Source organism: Geotrypetes seraphini, chromosome 5 (genome assembly GCF_902459505.1).
Source record: "Geotrypetes seraphini chromosome 5, aGeoSer1.1, whole genome shotgun sequence".
Lineage (NCBI taxonomy): Eukaryota > Metazoa > Chordata > Amphibia > Gymnophiona > Dermophiidae > Geotrypetes > Geotrypetes seraphini.
In genome coordinates, this window is record NC_047088.1 from 200037646 (window position 1) to 200056099 (window position 18454).

General features: G+C 44.3%; 1 protein-coding gene across 2 annotated transcripts in view; it reads left to right on the plus strand.

Moving 5' to 3' along the window:
- Positions 1-18454, plus strand: part of LOC117360784 (neurabin-1-like) — a 162512-nt gene that overhangs the window by 58308 nt on the left and 85750 nt on the right. For both annotated transcript variants that reach the window (XM_033945129.1, XM_033945130.1), the window contains exons 7-8: positions 5074-5217; positions 18045-18098. In XM_033945129.1, coding sequence (XP_033801020.1) covers positions 5074-5217; positions 18045-18098 — 198 coding nt within the window. The remainder of the gene's footprint in view (positions 1-5073; positions 5218-18044; positions 18099-18454) is intronic.

Sequence of the window (18454 nt, forward strand, 5' to 3'; positions counted from 1 at the left end):
TAAACTTGTCAGAACAGTCCAAGGCTCTATTTGAATAACAATCCACTTCATTTCTTCAGACAAAATCAAGGATCACTTCCATCAAAATGGAGACATTAATTTTCCAGTGCATTCATCAAACACAGTAGCTTCAGTTCAGCAAAAACAAAGGACCAAAACAAAACACCAAGTTTGTGCACAGTTCAGTTATTTAGCATTCCAAAATACACACTGCAATGCACTTTTTCACTTTGTGGCTCAAACAGTCCGTTCTTAAGAATTCATTCTCCAAACATTAGTAGATAATCCAATTAGCAAAGCTTCTATAAACATTTCTTCAGCAGGTAAAAGAAACACTTTGGCCCAGATTCACTAACCTCACGGATCCGATCCGATCCGTGAGGTGGCCGGGCGCCCGATTCACAACTTGTCCGCATGCTAATTAGGCCGATTGGAGGCACGCCCCAAACCGACCACACGGATCGCTGAAGAGCGATCCTGATGCATGTGCAGACCATCTTCTTTACCTGTAGATGGTCTGCGCATGAACTTGCTCTCCGAAAACTACTTTGCTTTCTGTGAACTTTTTCTTCCTTTTTTCTCACGCTTTGCATTTTTTACTCGCGAGCTCGTGGTTTTAACTCTTGGGTTTAAAGTGGGGCTGCACTTCAGAACATGCCATAGTGCAGCCCTGCTTTAAACCCGTGGGTTAAAACCACAGGCTCGAAGGGCGGCAGAGAGCAGGTTTGCTTTTGGAGCACTATTGCCCAGTTCCCCCTAGATATTGTAGTTCTTCTGCAAACTTCTAATTTAGCATTCAGGCTGGAAAAGTGTGCCTCCTTACTGCAGACTAGCGCTTGCTGCTTGAGAATTGCAGGAGAGAAGGGGCAGAAAGCAGGGTTTTTGCACAAGCGACTGGTCGTCAGCAGTCGCTTGTTTTTAGATTGGCCAGCCCGGTCGGTGTGCCTGAATTTGTTTAGTGAATCGAGGCCCTTTCTAATTTGCATACCGTTTCCCCTCATTTGCATGCGCGGATCGGATCGGGTGCGGATATGCTCGGGAGGAAGGTTAGTGAATCAGGTCGGGGTTGTAAAGTGGTCGGGACATAATAGGTGGGCTTAGTGAATGCTTCTGCTTGAGGCTTTAAACTGCACCCGTTCCTTAAATGCCTCACTTTTCCAGAGAAAGGAAAATTGTAAAACTAGACATAATTTGAGGTTGAGGGGTGGTAGATTCAAAGGCAATATTAGGAAGTTCTACTTTACGTAGAGAGTGGTGGATGCCTGGAATGCGCTCCCGAGAGAGGTGGTGGAGAGTAAAACTGTGATTGAGTTCAAAGAAGCGTGGAATGAACACAGAGGATCTAGAATCAGAAAATAATATTAAAAATTGAACTAAGGCCAGTACTGGGCAGACTTGCATGGTCTGTGTCTGTATATGGCCATTTGGTGGAGGATGGGCTGGGGAGGGCTTCAATGGCTGGGAGGGTATAGATGGGCTGGAGTAGGTTTTAACGGAGATTTCGGCAGTAGGAACCCAAGCACAGTACCGGGTAGAGCTTTGGATTCTTGCCCAGAAAGAAGAAAAAATTTAAATTGAATCAAGTTGGGCAGACTGGGTGGACCATTCAGGTCTTTATCTGCCGTCATCTACTATGTTACTATTCTCATTGAAGCAAGGCATATAGGTCAGGGTTCTGTCCTTGTTGTTAAACATAGGGATCTTGGGCTTCTTAGCACTACTGTTCTTGTGACAATATCCTTACCCGTCTCAGTGCTATGTAGATAGTCCTGGGATGGAGAGTAGGTGGAACCAGGATGGTTCTGGAACTTGTTATCTGGAGACTAGCAATGTTCATTACCTGTTAACTCAGGACAGATAGAAGGCTATGCTATGATACTTTTGGGGTAAGTTCTGCTGCTGATTATATCTAGATATTCAGGCCAGCCATTATCCAGGTAGTGGTGCAGTAATGCCCAGATATTTTTGACCACCACAGCCAGTATTTAAAAAAATAAATAAATAAAGTTGACCAGGGTGGTTAGTTTTCAATCCAATATTTTTAAAATGTATTTTAGTATTTAACTATGAGCTTTGCTCAAAAATTTTCCACTGATAAGTCCAGATAGTGAATTTGAGGTTTTCCAGTGAATAAATCCTTAGTTCAATTGTTGCACTTTTTGGGTATTGCTGTGTCTGAGTAGGTATAACAAACATAGGTACAACTGAAACGTCAGATGTAGCGAGACCCGGAAAACTGCAACAATCATGACGCCGGCCACAGAACCATAAGAAAGCATAAATCCTTAGTTCCATAAGTTAGTGATATAGGTAGTGGAGATAAGAAAAAAGTCCATCACATTGACTTTTACAATTAACTTGACAACTTTTTTTTTTTTTTTTCCTTATGGAAGAATTGCTTTTGTGACTCCAAAATGCACTTCCATGGATTAGTAACTAAAGTCTGAAACAGATCATTTTTTTCCCTTTCCTAGATTTCTCATAAGTTCATCAAATGTTTTGCTTCAGCATCTCCAGTGATTTATTCAAAACAATTTATTCATAAAGCAGATTGTAAATTTTGTACCTGGTGTAGTGGTTATTTTTGATTGGCTGCGGATCTGGCCAGTGGAGCTGCAGCGTTTGGTTCCAGCCTTTCAGGAGCAGGGAAATTGAAGCGGAGGAGTCACTTTTGTTGTACCAGCCCAGGCTGGCCTGGCTCGATTGGGGACATGGAATTAGAAGCTAACTGAGTTTCATGAGAATGACGGGTTTTGGGTTTTTTTTTTCATTTTCTTTTTGTTGGGCTTGTTTAATTTTGCTATTTTTTTCCTGCTTTTATTTTTAAGATTTTTCTTTGACATTGAAGTTTTCCCTTCTATTGTGCCTTTTATGCACCTATAGTATTGAATTTATTGTATTATCTTTTCCCTCTTCTTCTCTTTTAATAGTTAATTGTAAGTAATTATTTCTTTCATATGTACTGTAGTTAGATTGTGAGCCCATTGGGGCAGAGGGAAATTCAAAGTACCTTATTTTTTTGGCTATTACTTAAGTCAGTTTAATTATTTTGTAAACATGAATAGAGATGGAGGAGTGGTAGATCCTGATTGATTTTCAGATGGCTGTGTTCATGAGGAGCTAACTAAAATAAAGGTAGACAAAGCGATGGGGCTGGATGGTGTATATCTGAGGGTGCTGAAGGAACTTAGGGAAGTTCTAGTGACTCCGCTGACTGACCTTTTCAGTGAGTCTCTTAGAGTCGGGAGTGGTACTGGAGGACTGGAGAAGGGCGGTTGTGGTCCCTCTCCACAAAAGTGGAAGTAAGGAAGAAGTAGGAAATTACAGGCTGGTAAGTCTAACTTCTATGGTAAGCAAATAAATGGAAATGTTTTAAAAACAGAGAATGATGAGACTCCATCTCATTAAATAATGTTTGTCTATGTGTTCCACAATTTATTTTTTATAATTGTTTCTACCATTTTGCCTGGCACTGAAGTGAGGATTACCGGTCTGTAATTTCCCGGATCTCCCCTGGAGCCCTTTTTAAAAATCGGCATAACATTGGCGACCCTCCAATCTTCAGGTACTACAGGGGAGAGGGGGGAACCCAGTGAAACTCTGCATGGATTCCTCAAACATTCAGAAAGAATGCCCTTGAAAAATACCTGTTAGGTACGAATTTTAAAAAATCCTGGAACCATAAATAAACTTTACCCGAAATACCCATGACATTAAGACAGTCAAGCAGGATATTTTCTTCTTCCTTTTATTGAGTTTGAATATTGTTTTCTTCTTTCTATTTTATGTACATAGTTCCTAACATCATTTTCAGGCTGCATAGCATAGATTGTGATCCTAGAAACATAGAAACATAGAAAGATGACGGCAGAAAAGGGCTACAGCCCATCAAGTCTGCCCACTCTACTGACCCACCCCCTTAAGTCTATACCCTAGTGACCCTATTCCTTATCTTCATCCTCGTAGGGATCCCACGTAGGTATCCCATTTATTCTTAAAGTCTGCACTGGAAGCTTGTTCCAATGATCTATCACTCTTTCCGTGAAGAAGTACTTGGCGTCACAATGAAATTTCCCTCCCCTGAGTTTGAGCGGATGCCCTCTTGTGGCTGAGGGTCCTTTGAGAAAGAAAATATCATCTTCCACCTCGACATGTCCCGTGATGTACTTAAATGTATCAATCATGTCTCCCCTCTCCCTACGTTCTTTGAGAGTGTAGAGCTGCAATTTGTTCAGTCTTTCTTCGTATGAGAGACCCCTGAGCCCCGAGACCATCCTGGTGGCCATCCGCTGAACCGATTCAATTCTGAGCACATCTTTACGGTAATGTGGCCTCCAGAATTGCACACAGTATTCCAGATGAGGTCTCACCATGGCTCTGTACAGCGGCATTATGACTTCAGGCTTCCGGCTAACGAAACTTCTCTTGATACAACCCATTATCTGCCTTGCCTTAGATGAAGCCTTCTCCAATTGAGTGGCAGTTTTCATGTCTGCATTGATGATTACTCCTAAATCTCGTTCTGCTGTAGTCCTAGTTAAAGTTTCTCCATTCAAGATGGATTGTCTCTTCCGAGGTGCATGACCTTACATTTCTTGGAGTTGAAGCCTAGCTGCCAGGTCGAGGACCTACTTTCTAATGTAAGCAGGTCCTGCGCCATAGTATCCTGTAGATTGCATTCACTTACTATATTACATAGTTTAGCGTCATCAGCGAATAATGTTATCCTGTCTGGGACAGATTGGGACTACTATGTTATGGTTTTTCTATCTTTAATGTTAACAATTTTCCTTGATGTATTCCTTCTATACACCGCCTAGAACTGCAAGGCATTGCACAGCATATTAAAAAAGACTTATGTTATGTTAAGACTTATGTTAAATTTGCTGTTCCTTGCCTTGAGTGTCTGGAAATGTTCTATTATCTATACGCCTTACTAATAAAATTGAAGTATACACTCAGACTAAAATTATAATAAAAATGTGTAAAATTATACAATAAACTCTTTAAGAACTTAATTGTAGAATATATGTATTACTTTTCAATGTAATTTTTGTGTACTTTACTTTCCAGGAGGATGACTATGATGAGGAAGATCCTATTGAATCACATTTACAAGGTGGAAATTCTGTTGAAGTTTTTTATCTTCCAGAAAATGATGATACAGTTATTCCATTGGATATGGACTCAGCACAATTTGTTCTTAAATTTAAAGAGGTATGCATGTTTTTAGTATTGGGTAAAGAGTTTGAAAACCATACTGACCTATAATGAGTGTTTCTGAAGACAGAGGTGGAAACCATCATCTGATATCAACATAGAACATGGGTTCCAGAGCTTTCCAGTGAAAACCTGAGATCCTTTAGGAATGTGTAGTAGTTTGTGATCATGTAGTATGCCTGAGTTCTACTTAATAGACTCGGCTCAGAAGGTATGTATGATTTGTGAACCACTGTTTTCAGAGAACACTAATTGCCTGTAAGCAACCTTATTTTCTTTAGCATCTCTCCAGACCGGTACAGATCTGGATTTGTACTTCAAACAAAAGTTTGAATAACTTCAGAATATTTCCAGATCAATACTTTATCCCAGGACAAGCAGGCAGCATATTCTCACGAATGGACTCTGTCAGTGATGTCGCCCATTTGTGAGAATATCTGCTTGCTGTCCCTGGATAACACCTGTTACGGTAAGTAACTGTGCTTTATTCCAGGACAAGCAGGCAGCATATTCTCATGAAAGGGTGACGTCACCGACGTAGACCCGGTACGGACCTATTTAAAAGTGCATGGCCACTTTAAGTGCTTAGAAAGTTCGCGATAGCCCGAACCCCGCATGCGTGAATGCTTTCCTGCCTGATGTAGGGCGCGCGGTCCCTCAATTTCTTAGATTCCAAGGAGCTAAGCAGTCGCTCATCAACGGCTGTTGATATTTTTTCGCTGCCTTCCCGCTCACGCGGCTTATTTTCTGACTTTTCAGTCAGTATTTGTTTTTTTCTTTTACTTTCTTTTATCTAGTTAAAAAAATATATATTTTTACTTTTTCGCCTTTGCAGGTTTGGCCCGGCAGGGCCTGTTCCACTCCCCAAGCCTCGACATTCGATTTTGCCCTCAACGTCCCATCCTCAAATGGGTTTTAAGAAGTGCAGACGGTGTGCTCACCCTATTTCCATCACAGATCCGCATTGCTGGTGTCTCCAGTGTCTGGGGCCAGAGCACAGAGATGAATCTTGTACTCGTTGCTCCTCCCTCCAGAAGTGGACCCTTAAAAATCGTCACATTCAGCAACATCTCCTCTTCGGTCCCATTATGGAGGTGATTTCGACACCAGTACCGGCGCCGGGGTCCACGCCGAAATCGACATCGTAACATCTGACATTGATGGAAACATCTTCAATGTCACATGCAGTGGGTAAGCCAGCTTAGAAGCCTTCCCCAACTCCTTCAGGTCCTCAGGTTACTTCAGCAGTGAGCCAAGTCCTGCAGACCTCAAGGAGACCAAAAAAGCGCTCTGCTCCAATTGCGGTGAGTTCCTCGACATTGGCCTCCTCATCGCCGGAGCGCAGAGCTGCACTGAAGGTACCGGCGAAAAAGCCAGCGGTACTGCTGCATTCTCTCAAGCAGCAAATTAAGGAATTGCTGCAGGAGGAGTTACGGGAGGAGTTACAACTTACTCCCTGTCAAGGCGACGCCGGCTTCTTCGGTGCCAGTACCAGTCAGGTCTGAGTCCTTGATATCAGCACCGGCATTTCAAGAATCGGCACTGGCATTTCAAAAATCTTCATCAGTGCCGCCTCATTTGGTTAAAGAATCGGTGTCGGAGACAGCTCAGCACCGCTCTTCTTCACAAACATCTCCCGAGACGGTGTCAGTTAAATCCTTGAAGAAGATGAAACATCTTGAAATATCGACACCCAGTGCTCGGCACCACTTTCCACCAACACGAGATTCTGAGGAACCTCTTCTTTCTGATGATGAAATCTCTTCAGATGAATTAGATTATGAGCAGCCACCTAAGGAGTTTCTGAGGCTCCCCCTCCATGACATCTTGCAGGAAATCTTTTACAAAAATTTAGAAACTCCTTTGTCCATCTCTGTGGCTCCTCGCAAACTTGATTCGCTCTATAGGATAGTTCCCATACCAGGCTTTGTCAATTCTCAGCTGCCCCATGAATCTCTCTTGGTGGAGTCAACCCTTATAAATCTGCAGGGGCCAGTGTATATGCTTCCGTACCTCCTGGCAGAGAGGGTAAGGGAATGGACCGCTTTGGCAAACGACTGTATCAAAATGCCGTGCTTGCCAGCCAGTCTGGCAACTATGCTTTTCATTTTTCATTCTACTTAAAGCACTTAGTTAATCAAGTTACTGCTTTTCAAAAAATACTTACCTGACCGCAAATTGCCTGCATTTCAGCATTACATCTCTGACTTGCTCCTGCTGCGTAAATATACCTTTGAGCTAACCTCGTATGCTGTGGCTTTGTCTATGGCTATGTGGCGCCTGGCTTAGGGTATCGGAGCTTGATGTGAACCATCAAGATCGGCTCGCTAATGCTCCTTGTTTGGGCGATGTTCTGATGTATGTTCAGATCTGCTCTGCTTCTTTGTTGTTTTCAGGTACTTTTCCATCTTTGTTTGAGTTTCTTCATGGCTTCGGTACTCGGAGGTCCCCTTCTTGGATTTACTCCACCGGGGAAAGGAACTATGGCTGAACTATTGCTCTCAGGCCAATCTCTTTGGAGTACCTGTAGAGCCAGCCTGCTTGGTGTTATCTTAGGAGGTTGGGGCCCATTCCCCTAGGTGTTGCTCGCCTGCTAATTTATCAAAGGCTTGAGTGTAGGCTGTGGAGCCCCTGAGTAAGAACCCCCTGGGTATCAGGGAGCCAGTTGCGTAGTTTCTTCACCGTCACTTTGTGTGGATTGTGGGGGGGTGGGAGTCTGTGGTTCAGGTCCGTTCAACTGGCAGCCAGAAGCTCTCTATCGATGGTTGAGTTCCTGACAATCACCGAGGCAGGAATCTTTTCCCAACAGGCAGGCTGCTACAAGCTGACAGGTACCAGAAGTCACAGTGAGTACTCTGATTATTCCCTATAGGGAAAGTCGGGGGGATGGGGTCTGAAAAGTTCATTTTTCAGCGTTTGAAGTTAGGATTAGATTTTCTCTCCTCTAAAACCCTAAAAGTGCTATTTTTAATTTTTTGATTTGCCTCCAACAGCCCATTTTTGTGGCGAATTTTCTGGCAGTGGCCATCTTGGATTGTTAGCTATCTTTTTTAAAACTTTGTTCTGCCTCAAAAATACTTGTTTTGCTCAGAGATCACCTCACATGGATGCCTCAGGCCATTCTAGCTTCAGTTCTTGTATTTTTTTGCACAGACCTACCAGCTCAGGAACAGCAGTGTTTCACGTGCTGCAGGATGCAAGATGAAGGGGCAGGAGGTTCGGGCTCTGTCCTTATTCAGTCCTCCAAGGCCTTGAAACCCTAAAATCCTGGATGGGCTGGTATACAGGGAAGAGATGAGCACTGAAAGGGCAAAATGTGAGCACGTAGTGGCAGAGAAAATTCTAATTCCCCAGTTGAGGGTCGGACAAGGTTCCTCGGGTCCTCCAAAGCAAGGCTTTTCTGATTTTTGTCAGCCTTTTATAGAAAGCCTACTTAACTGGAAAGAACTGCACTGCCTACCGGCACGCCAACTCCGCCTTAAAGGGTTCCTTCTCCCAAGCAAGCATCTCCGCCTCATACCATATCGGCTCCTAGTGTTAGTGAGGTCAGGAGGTGGAGTGGCTGCGGATCAATATAATGACCCCTCAGTGTATTGCCTTTTCAAATCAGCTTCCATTTCACATGTCATTTCTGACTCCCTTTCTATATTGAAGCTCGATGCCCAGCATCTCTTCACCTCTCAGTGCTCCGATTTGTGTGGCACTAATGAGCAGACAACTTCTTCCTGCTCATCCAGACATCACTTTCTTAGTCACTGACCAGTGGAAGCCACCTGAAGGTTCTCTAAAGGTGTCCAAAGCTATGTCTAGGCTCTGTCCTATGGCTCAGGACTTCAGCAGTTGTTTGTACACCTGAAAGGGGATTCCACAGTAGCTCAGGTGACCAAACTTACCTTTCTACTTACCATGGAGTTATAAGAACATAAGATTTGCCACTGCTGGGTCAGATCAGTGGTCCATTGTGCCCAGCAGTCCGTTAACGCGGCGGCCCTTAGGTCAAAGAACAGTGCCCTATTTGAGTCAAGCCTTACCTGCATATGTTCTGTTCCAGTAGGAACTTATCCAACCTTTTCTTGAATCCCTGAAGGGTGCTTTCCTCTATAAAAGCCTCTGGAAGAGCATTCCAGATTTCTACCACTCTGGGTGAAGAAGAACTTCCTTACGTTTGTACGGAATCTATTCCCTTCTAACTTTAGCGAGTGTCCTCTCGTTCTCTTCACCTTGGACCGTAAATTGGAGGTGGTCCTTAGACAGTTTGAAGTGCTGGTTTTGGGTATCAAAAGCTGCAGCAGCTGCCTCTTTCATGGCATTTGCCTGTCATACCAGACTACGGACTAGTCCTCCAGAACTGAGGGACACCTGTCCCCACAAGCTTAAGGAGAGAGTGGATTATGTGGCCAATGTGACAGATCATCGTCCCAAATCCCTCCCAGACAGCAGGAGTTGTCATCCAGCCGGGGGTGTCAGAGGCAGTTTTCGTGCCTCTAGGACAGGGGTCCCCAAAGTCCCTCTTTGAGGGCCGAATCCAGTCAGGTTTTCAGGATTTCCCAAATGAATATGCATGAGAACTATGTGCATGTACAGCTTTCAATGCATATTCATTGGGGAAATCCTGAAAACCGACTGGATTCGGCCCTTAAGGAGGGACTTTGGGGACCCCTGCTCTAGGATATCCTGCCAATTTTCCTCTGGTTACTTATGTCAAGGCCCATTCAGGGGTGCAGACAGAAATTTGGCAGTTACAGACATCAGCAATCCGTGGATTCCTTCAGTAATTTGTACTCCAAGAAGCAGCAATGATGCCAAGGCAATGTCCCTCCTCATATCGATAGATAGCTGTCTTTCTGGCAAAATGGGAACAGATTTCGTCTGACCATTGGGTTCTGGACATTATTCAGGAGGTGCACAAAATCGTGTTTTCTCAGGCCCCTCCGGATCTATTCCTCAAATCCCCATCTGGACAGCCAGAGAAGGCGGCCAGAGTTCGAGCGACAGTGCAGAAACTCTAGGACATTTCATGCCATAGAACCAGTTCCCGAAGAAGAATCTGGTTCAGGCAGATACTCTTTATACTTCATAATGCCCAAGAAAGACACAGAAGATTGGAGGCCCATTCTGTATTTGAACTCAGTAAACCGAGGCCCTGAAGGTCCCCCACTTTCGCATGGGGACGGTCCGCTCCATTATAGCAGTGGTGGCTCCAAGAGAATTCTTTGCCTCCTTGGATCTTACGGAGGCATTTCTTCTATCCCCATCTTCCCAAATTACAGAAAATATCTGAGATTCCACGTTCTACACTGTCACTTCCAGCTTATGGCACTCACTTTTGGTTTGGCCACAGCTCCCCACACCTTTTACCAAGGTGATGGTGGTTTTTGTAGCAGCACACCTGCGCAGGATTTGCATCCAGGTGCTTCTTTACCTAGACAATTGGCTGAGTTATTTTTCTTCCCAGTCTACGGAAACAAGCTCAGGAAGCAGATCGTAGAGATCTTGGCTCTTCCCACCCTCACGGCCTGGCATTTCCTGCAGGTGCTAGACTTGATGGCGGAAGAAGGTATCCTGAGAAGATACTGAGTGGGAAAAATGCTGGGAAGATACAACAGGCAAACAACAAGAGTTGATGGAACAAGAGGATGAAAAGAAGAATGTAGCACAGGAGGAAAACAAAATGGGCATAGAACAAGAGTTGATAGGACAAGAAGAGGATGATAAGAAGAACGCACAACAGGAAAAGACAATAAAATACCAGGACTTAAATTGCATGTATACTAATCCAAGGAGCCTAAGGAACAAAATGGGAGAACTAGAAGTCATGGCCAAAAAAGAGAAACCTAGACATCATTGGGGTCTCTGAAACATGGTGGAATGAAGAAAACAAATGGGACATAGTACTCCCTGGGTACAAACTCTATCGAAAAGACAGGTCAGATAAGAAAGGAGGAGGAATAGCACTATACATAAAGGTTAACATATACTCGATCAGAGTGGACATGGTGGCAACAACCGACAAATTGGAATCACTATGGGTTAAAATACCAGGATGGAATGGGCCGGAGATAAAGATGGTCCTATACTATCATCCACCTGGGCAAACCGAAGTAAACGATGAAGAAATGGAAGCCGAGATGAGGCGAGAATGCAAAAATGGTAATACCATTGTTATGGGAGACTTCAACTACCCCGGGATAGACTGGAATCTTGGATACTCAAAATGCGCTAGGGAAACCGGATTCCTGGAGGCTATACAGGACTGCTTCATGGAGCAGCTCGTCAGAGAGCTGACGAGAGGAAATGCCACTCTGGACCTAATCCTCAACGGGCTAAGAGGACCTGCAAAGGAAGTGGAAGTAGTGGGACCATTAGGATACAACAATCACAATATGATCCAGTTCAAAGTCAAAGCAGGAACAACAAAGGGGAAGAGAACCACAGCAACAACTTTTAACTTCAAGAAAGGAAACTACGAAGCAATAAGAGTAATGGTAAGAAAGAAATTTAGAAACAGCTCAAAGAAATCGCAGATGGTGGAGAAAGCCTGGTCTTTATTTAAGGACTTTGGTGAGCGAAGCGCAAAATCTGTATATCCCCAGATTTAGAAAAGGATGCAATAAGAACCGAACAAAAGACCCGGCGTGGATAACTAAAGAAGTGAAGAAAGCGATAGGAGATAAGAAAAAATAATTCCGGATGTGGAAAAAGGACAAAACTGGAAAGAGCATCAAAAAGAATGTCACCGAGTGGTTAGGAGAGCAAAAAGAGAATACAAAGAGAGGCTAGCCAGGGAAGCACGAAATTTCAAACCGTTCTTCAGATATGTTAAAGGGAAGCAGCTGGCAAGGGAGGAGGTGGGACCGCTGGATGGAGATAGGAAGGGAGTGATGAAGAAGGAAAAAGAAGTGGTGGATAGACTAAACAGGTTCTTTTCATCAGTATTTACAAAAGAGGACACATCCAACGTACCAGAACCTGAAAAAATCTTCAAAGGAGATCAAGCAGAACAATTAACATCCTTGGAGGTAAGCCTCGAAGACGTACTCAAGCAGATAGATAGATTAAAAACTGACAAATCTCCGAGCCTGGACGGAATCCACCCTAGGGTATTGAAAGAACTAAAAGAAGAAGTAGCGGAATTACTACAGCAGGTTTATAATCTATCCCTAAAAACAGGGGTGATCCTGGAGGATTGGAAGATAGCAAATGTTACACCCATCTTTAAAAAAGGATTGAGAGGTGACCCAGGGAACTACAGACTGGTAAGTCTAACCTCGGTCCCGGGGAAGATGGCAAAAGCGCTGATAAAAGACAGCATTGATGAGCATCTAGAAAAGAACAAACTGAAGAAAACAAGACAACATGGCTTCTGCAAGGGAAGATCGTGCCTAACGAACTTACTGCACTTCTTCAAAGGAATTAACAAACAAATGGACGAAGGGGCCCCCATAGACATCGTATACTTGGATTTCCAAAAAGCCTTCGACAAGGTACCCCATGAACGCATACTACGGAAATTGAAGAACCATGGGGTGGAAGGAGATGTACATAAATGGATCAAAAATTGGTTGGTAGGCAGGAAGCAAAGGGTAGGAGTGAAGGGCCACAACTTAGACTGGAGAAGGGTCACGAGTGGTGTTCCGCAAGGGTCAGTACTCGGACCGCTGCTGTTCAATATATTTATCAATGACCTAGACACAGGGACAAAGTGCGAAGTTATAAAATTCATAGATGACACAAAACTTTTTAGTGGGGTTAGGACTAAGGAGGATTGTGAAGATTTACAAAGGGGCCTGAACAAGCTGGGAGAGTGGGCGAATAAATGGCAGATGAAGTTTAATGTAGAGAAATGTAAAGTCTTATATGTAGGAAACAGAAACCCGATGTACAGCTATACAATGGGAGAGCTGGTAATGGGTGAAAGTAGCCAAGAGAAGGACTTAGGGGTACTGGTGGACAAAACAATGAAGCTGTCGGCACAGTGCGCAGCGGCCTGTAAGAAGGCGAACAGAATGCTAGGTATTATCAAGAAAGGTATTGCAACTAGAACGAAGGACGTTATCCTGCCAATGTATCGGGCGATGGTGCACCTGCATCTGGAGTACTGCATCCAATATTGGTCGCCGTACCTTAAAAAGGATATGGCGATGCTCGAGAGGGTTCAGAAAAGAGCAAAGCGCTTGATAAAAGGTATGGAAAACCTTTCATACGCTGAAAGATTAGAGAAACTGGGGCTCTTTTCCCTGGAAAAGAGGAGACTTAGAGGGGACATGCTAGAGACTTACAAGATCATGAAGGGCATAGAGAAAGTGGAGAGGGACAGATTCTTCAACATAGTAGTAGATGACGGCAGATAAAGACCCGAATGGTCCATCCAGTCTGCCCAACCTGATTCAATTTAAATTATTATTTTATTTTTTTTTTTCTTCTTAGCTATTTCTGGGCGAGAATCCAAAGCTTTACCCGGTACTGTGCTTGGGTTCCAACTGCCGAAATCTCTGTTAAGACTTACTCCAGCCCATCTACACCCTCCCAGCCATTGAAGTCCTCCCCTGCCCATCCTCCTCCAAACGGCCATGCACAGACACAGACCGTACAAGTCTGCCCAGTAACTGGCCTAGTTCAATCTTTAATATTATTTTCTGATTCTAAATCTTCTGTGTTCATCCCACGCTTCTTTGAACTCAGTCACAGTTTTACTCTCCACCACCTCTCTCGGGAGCGCATTCCAGGCATCCACCACCCTCTCCGTAAAGTAGAATTTCCTAACATTGCCCCTGAATCTACCACCCCTCAACCTCAAATTATGTCCTCTGGTTTTACCATTTTCCTTTCTCTGGAAAAGATTTTGTTCTACGTTAATACCCTTTAAGTATTTGAACGTCTGAATCATATCTCCCCTGTCTCTCCTTTCCTCTAGGGTATACATATTCAGGGCTTCCAGTCTCTCCTCATACGTCTTCTGGCGCAAGCCTCCTATCATTTTCGTCGCCCTCCTCTGGACCGTCTCAAGTCTTCTTACGTCTTTCGCCAGATACGGTCTCCAAAACTGAACACAATACTCCAAGTGGGGCCTCACCAATGACCTGTACAGGGGCATCAACACCTTCTTCCTTCTACTGACTACGCCTCTCTTTATACAGCCCAGAATCCTTCTGGCAGCAGCCACTGCCTTGTCACACTGTTTTTTCACCTTTAGATCTTCGGACACTATCACCCCAAGGTCCCTCTCCCCGTCCGTGCATATCAGCTTCTCTCCTCCCAGCATATACGGTTCCTTCCTATTATTAATCCCCAAATGCATTACTCTGCATTTCTTTGCATTGAATTTTAGTTGCCAGGCATTAGACCATTCCTCTAACTTTTGCAGATCCTTTTTCATATTTTCCACTCCCTCTTCGGTGTCTACTCTGTTACAAATCTTGGTATCATCTGCAAAAAGGCACACTTTTCCTTCTAACCCTTCAGCAATGTCACTTATATACATATTGAACAGGATTGGCCCCAGCACCGAACCCTGAGGTCCACTAGTCACCTTTCCTTCCTTCGAGCGACTTCCATTAACCACCACCCTCTGGCATCTGTCCGACAGCCAGTTTCTGACCCAGTTCACCACTTTGGGTCCTAACTTCAGCCCTTCAAGTTTGTTCAACAGCCTCTTATGAGGAACTGTATCAAAGGCTTTGCTGAAATCCAAGTAAATTACATCTAGCATATGTCCTCGATCCAGCTCTCTGGTCACCCAATCAAAAAATTCAATCAGGTTCGTTTGGCACGATTTACCTTTTGTAAAGCCATGTTGCCTCGGATCCTGTAACCCATTAGATTCAAGGAAATATACTATCCTTTCTTTCAGCAACACTTCCATTATTTTTCCAACAACTGAAGTGAGGCTCACCGGCCTGTAGTTTCCTGCTTCATCCCTGTGACCACTTTTATGAATAGGGACCACATCCGCTCTCCTCCAATCCCCAGGAATCACTCCCGTCTCCAGAGATTTGTTGAACAAGTCTTTAATAGGACTCGCCAGAACCTCTCTGAGCTCCCTTAGTATCCTTTTGAAACTTTTGAAACTACAAGAACGAGAGGGTATTCGGAAAAATTGAGAGGGGACAGATTCAGAACCAATGCTAGGAAGTTCTTCATCCAAAGGGTGGTGGACACCTGGAATGCGCTTCCAGAGGGTGTGATAGGACAGTGTACGCTATTGGATTTCAAGAAGGGATTAGATGATTTCCTGAAGGAAAAGGGGATAGAAGGGTATGGATAGAGGATTATTATACAGGTCCTGGATCTGATGGGCCACCATGTGAGCAGACTGCTGGGCGCGATGGACCTCCGGTCTGACCCAGCAGAGGCACTGCTTATGTTCTTATGCCTCCCTGGAAATTGTTCCTAGAGAATGACACGGTGACAGAATTCATCACCATTTCTGTCCCCCGTGGCTAACCACTGGAAACCATCTCTATGTCATTCTTTGAGGAGAGAGGGAAGAATCAGAGTATGAATGGGCACAACCACTGACCTTCAAACCTTGCATTAAAGAATGCTGGTGTAGATGGACTGAGGTTGAGCTGGACACTAAAGGATGACATGGGATGGTTTCCCGCATTTATCTGCAGGGATGGGAACGGTGATGAATTTTGTAATTGTATCATTCTGTAGTTGTTCCCTGGGTGAGAGCTCGTATGCTCCTACTCTAGCACTCTCTTCTGTCCAGGTGGTCTCCACAGCACCGCTCCCTGAGGATGCACCCCCTTGAACTGCGGAGGCAAAGTTCAGCTTGCATTGGTGGCTCCAAGGGGAGGGGGGTGCCTTATTGAGAGGGTTTGCTTTTCAGAATTAATGCATGGGTGACTCTCACGACTGACGCCAGCCTTGAGCGGCTGGGGGGCCTACTGCTGTAGTCACCCACTCCAGGGCAGGTGGTCCCCTTTGGAAAGCAAGTGGTCCATAAATAGTCTGGAACTGAGAGCCATTCGCTTGGCCTTGCAGGAGTTTCAATTTTTTCTGATAGGGGAAGGCAGATAGTGTATTTTTAGACATAGACAATGCCACCATGGTGGCGTACATGAACAGACAAAGAGGCACCAGAAGCGTTCCCTTACACCTGGAGGCACAGATGTTATTCCAGTGGGCAGAAGTTCACTTGCAAGTTCTCTCTCAGCTGCCCATGTGACTTTCTCAGCAGGCAGACTCTGGATCCAGGGGAGTGGTCTCTGTCTGAGGGGGCATTTTCCCACATTGTACAGAGTTGGAGCAAACCAGACATGGATCTAATAGCCACAGCTAAGAATATGAAGGCAGTTTGCTTCTACAGTCAAAGAGCCAAACATTGAAGCGTAGGGCTAAATGCCCTTGTTCAACCTGGCCCACTGAGAAGCTTCTCTGTGTTCCACTGTGGGCCATGGTGGGGTCAGATCATCCACAGAATAGTGAACCATCAGGGGCTGGTGATTCTGGTGGTTCCAGACTGGCCCCACAGGCCTTGGTATGCGGATTTGGTGCATCTGCAAAGTGGCAGATGCCTGAAACTGCTAGTTCATCCGAGGCGCCTCAGTCAAGGTCCAGTCCCCATGGAGACTCCAGAGCACTTTGGTCTTGCAGTATGGCTCTTGGGCGCACAACCCTGATTTGGAAGGGTTACTCTGAGGTTGTCATTATGACTCTCCTTAGAGCAAAAAAGCCTGCGATGTTTGTGGCTTATGCTAGGACCTGGAAGACCTTTCAGTTATGATTTGCCAAGGAGCAGGTTGTACCTGGGAGTGCTCCCATCCCGGTGAAACTTATTCCCACAAGCTGGTCTATAAAAGTGCCTGGCGGGTGTCGTCTCTCAAGGTGAAGGTAGCTAGTCTCTTGTACTTTAGGGCTCAGAGAAGCTTGCAGTCTCTAGCGTCTCGTCCAGATATTGCTTAGATTTTGGAGGGGGGGGGCCTCTCTATTTGCGACCGCTATTGTGCATACCATTCCCATCTTGGGACCTAAGTGTGGTCCTGAAGGGTCTGTCCCGTGCACCATATGAACGTCTGACGGAAGTTTCCCTGTTGGACCTTAAGGTTAAAACAGTATTTGTGATTGCCATAGTCTCAGCAAGAAGGATCTCGGTTGCAGCCCCTCCTAGGTAAAAAACATAAAGACTTATGGACTATGTTTTCAAGCTAAGTCTTATGATTTTTACCTAGGAGCTGGCTGGTGGATTTTCAGAGTGATTTGTTCTGCCTTCACTTTAGCACTTTAGTAATTGTGATTAATTTATATCACCTTAATTAAAAATCATATTTATTATTGTTATTTATGGATTTGAGCACACGGGAGGGGTCCAGGGATGATGTGCAGGTGGAGGTCATTGGACCTTTATCACTTTGTGTAAAGCGCTGGAGAATTCTCTCCCCTTGCTTACCTTTCACACTGAGGATTTCTCCTTTCACATACTATATCTAGTATTTAGTGCTCTAGACAGGGCGGGTCGCTCTGAGAGTCTATTAGCCTTTCTACTGCTTTTTGTTGTATCTTTTAAGGGTCATAAAGAGCCGCAGTGGGAATTGAACCTAGTTCCCTTGGATCTCAGTCCACTACACTAACCATTAGGCTAATCTTCTGTTTCAGTGTGTCAGAGCGTACATCTCACAGCCCTCAATAGACAACTGTTTTCTTAGTCTGAGATGAAATGGTGGGTATTATTGTTAGTTTTTGAAGCATTTTGCTGAATATTATTGTTTAAAATATTTTGGATGAAGAACACTAAATCCCTTAAGCAGAGTATTAAATCTATAAGTATAAAATTGTCCTGTTCTTGACCATTGATTCCTTCTTTTTATTTATAATTTTAGCTTCAACTAAAACATGCAGTTACAACAGCTGAAGTTAATCAGCTAAAAGAAAAGGTAAGTTTCTATTACATAGTAATATAGTAAATGACAACAGATAAAGACCTGAATGGTCCATGCAGTCTACCCATAAGTTATACCCATTTAAAAAAATACATGATTAGATTAACTTGTCTCTTCTTTGATATTTCTGGGCCATAGACTGAAAGGCTGTTATTGTCCTAGGTTCCAAATGCTGAAGTTGCCATCCAAGCTCACTCCAGCCTATCCAACCATCCCGTTGTTTGCAGGATATCTACCATAAATTTTGGCCAGTAACATCCTCATGTTCCATATTGGAGTTCACATTGATGCCCACCGAATCACCATATATGGGACACAGATCGTGAGGTCTGTCCAATACCGGCCTTAGT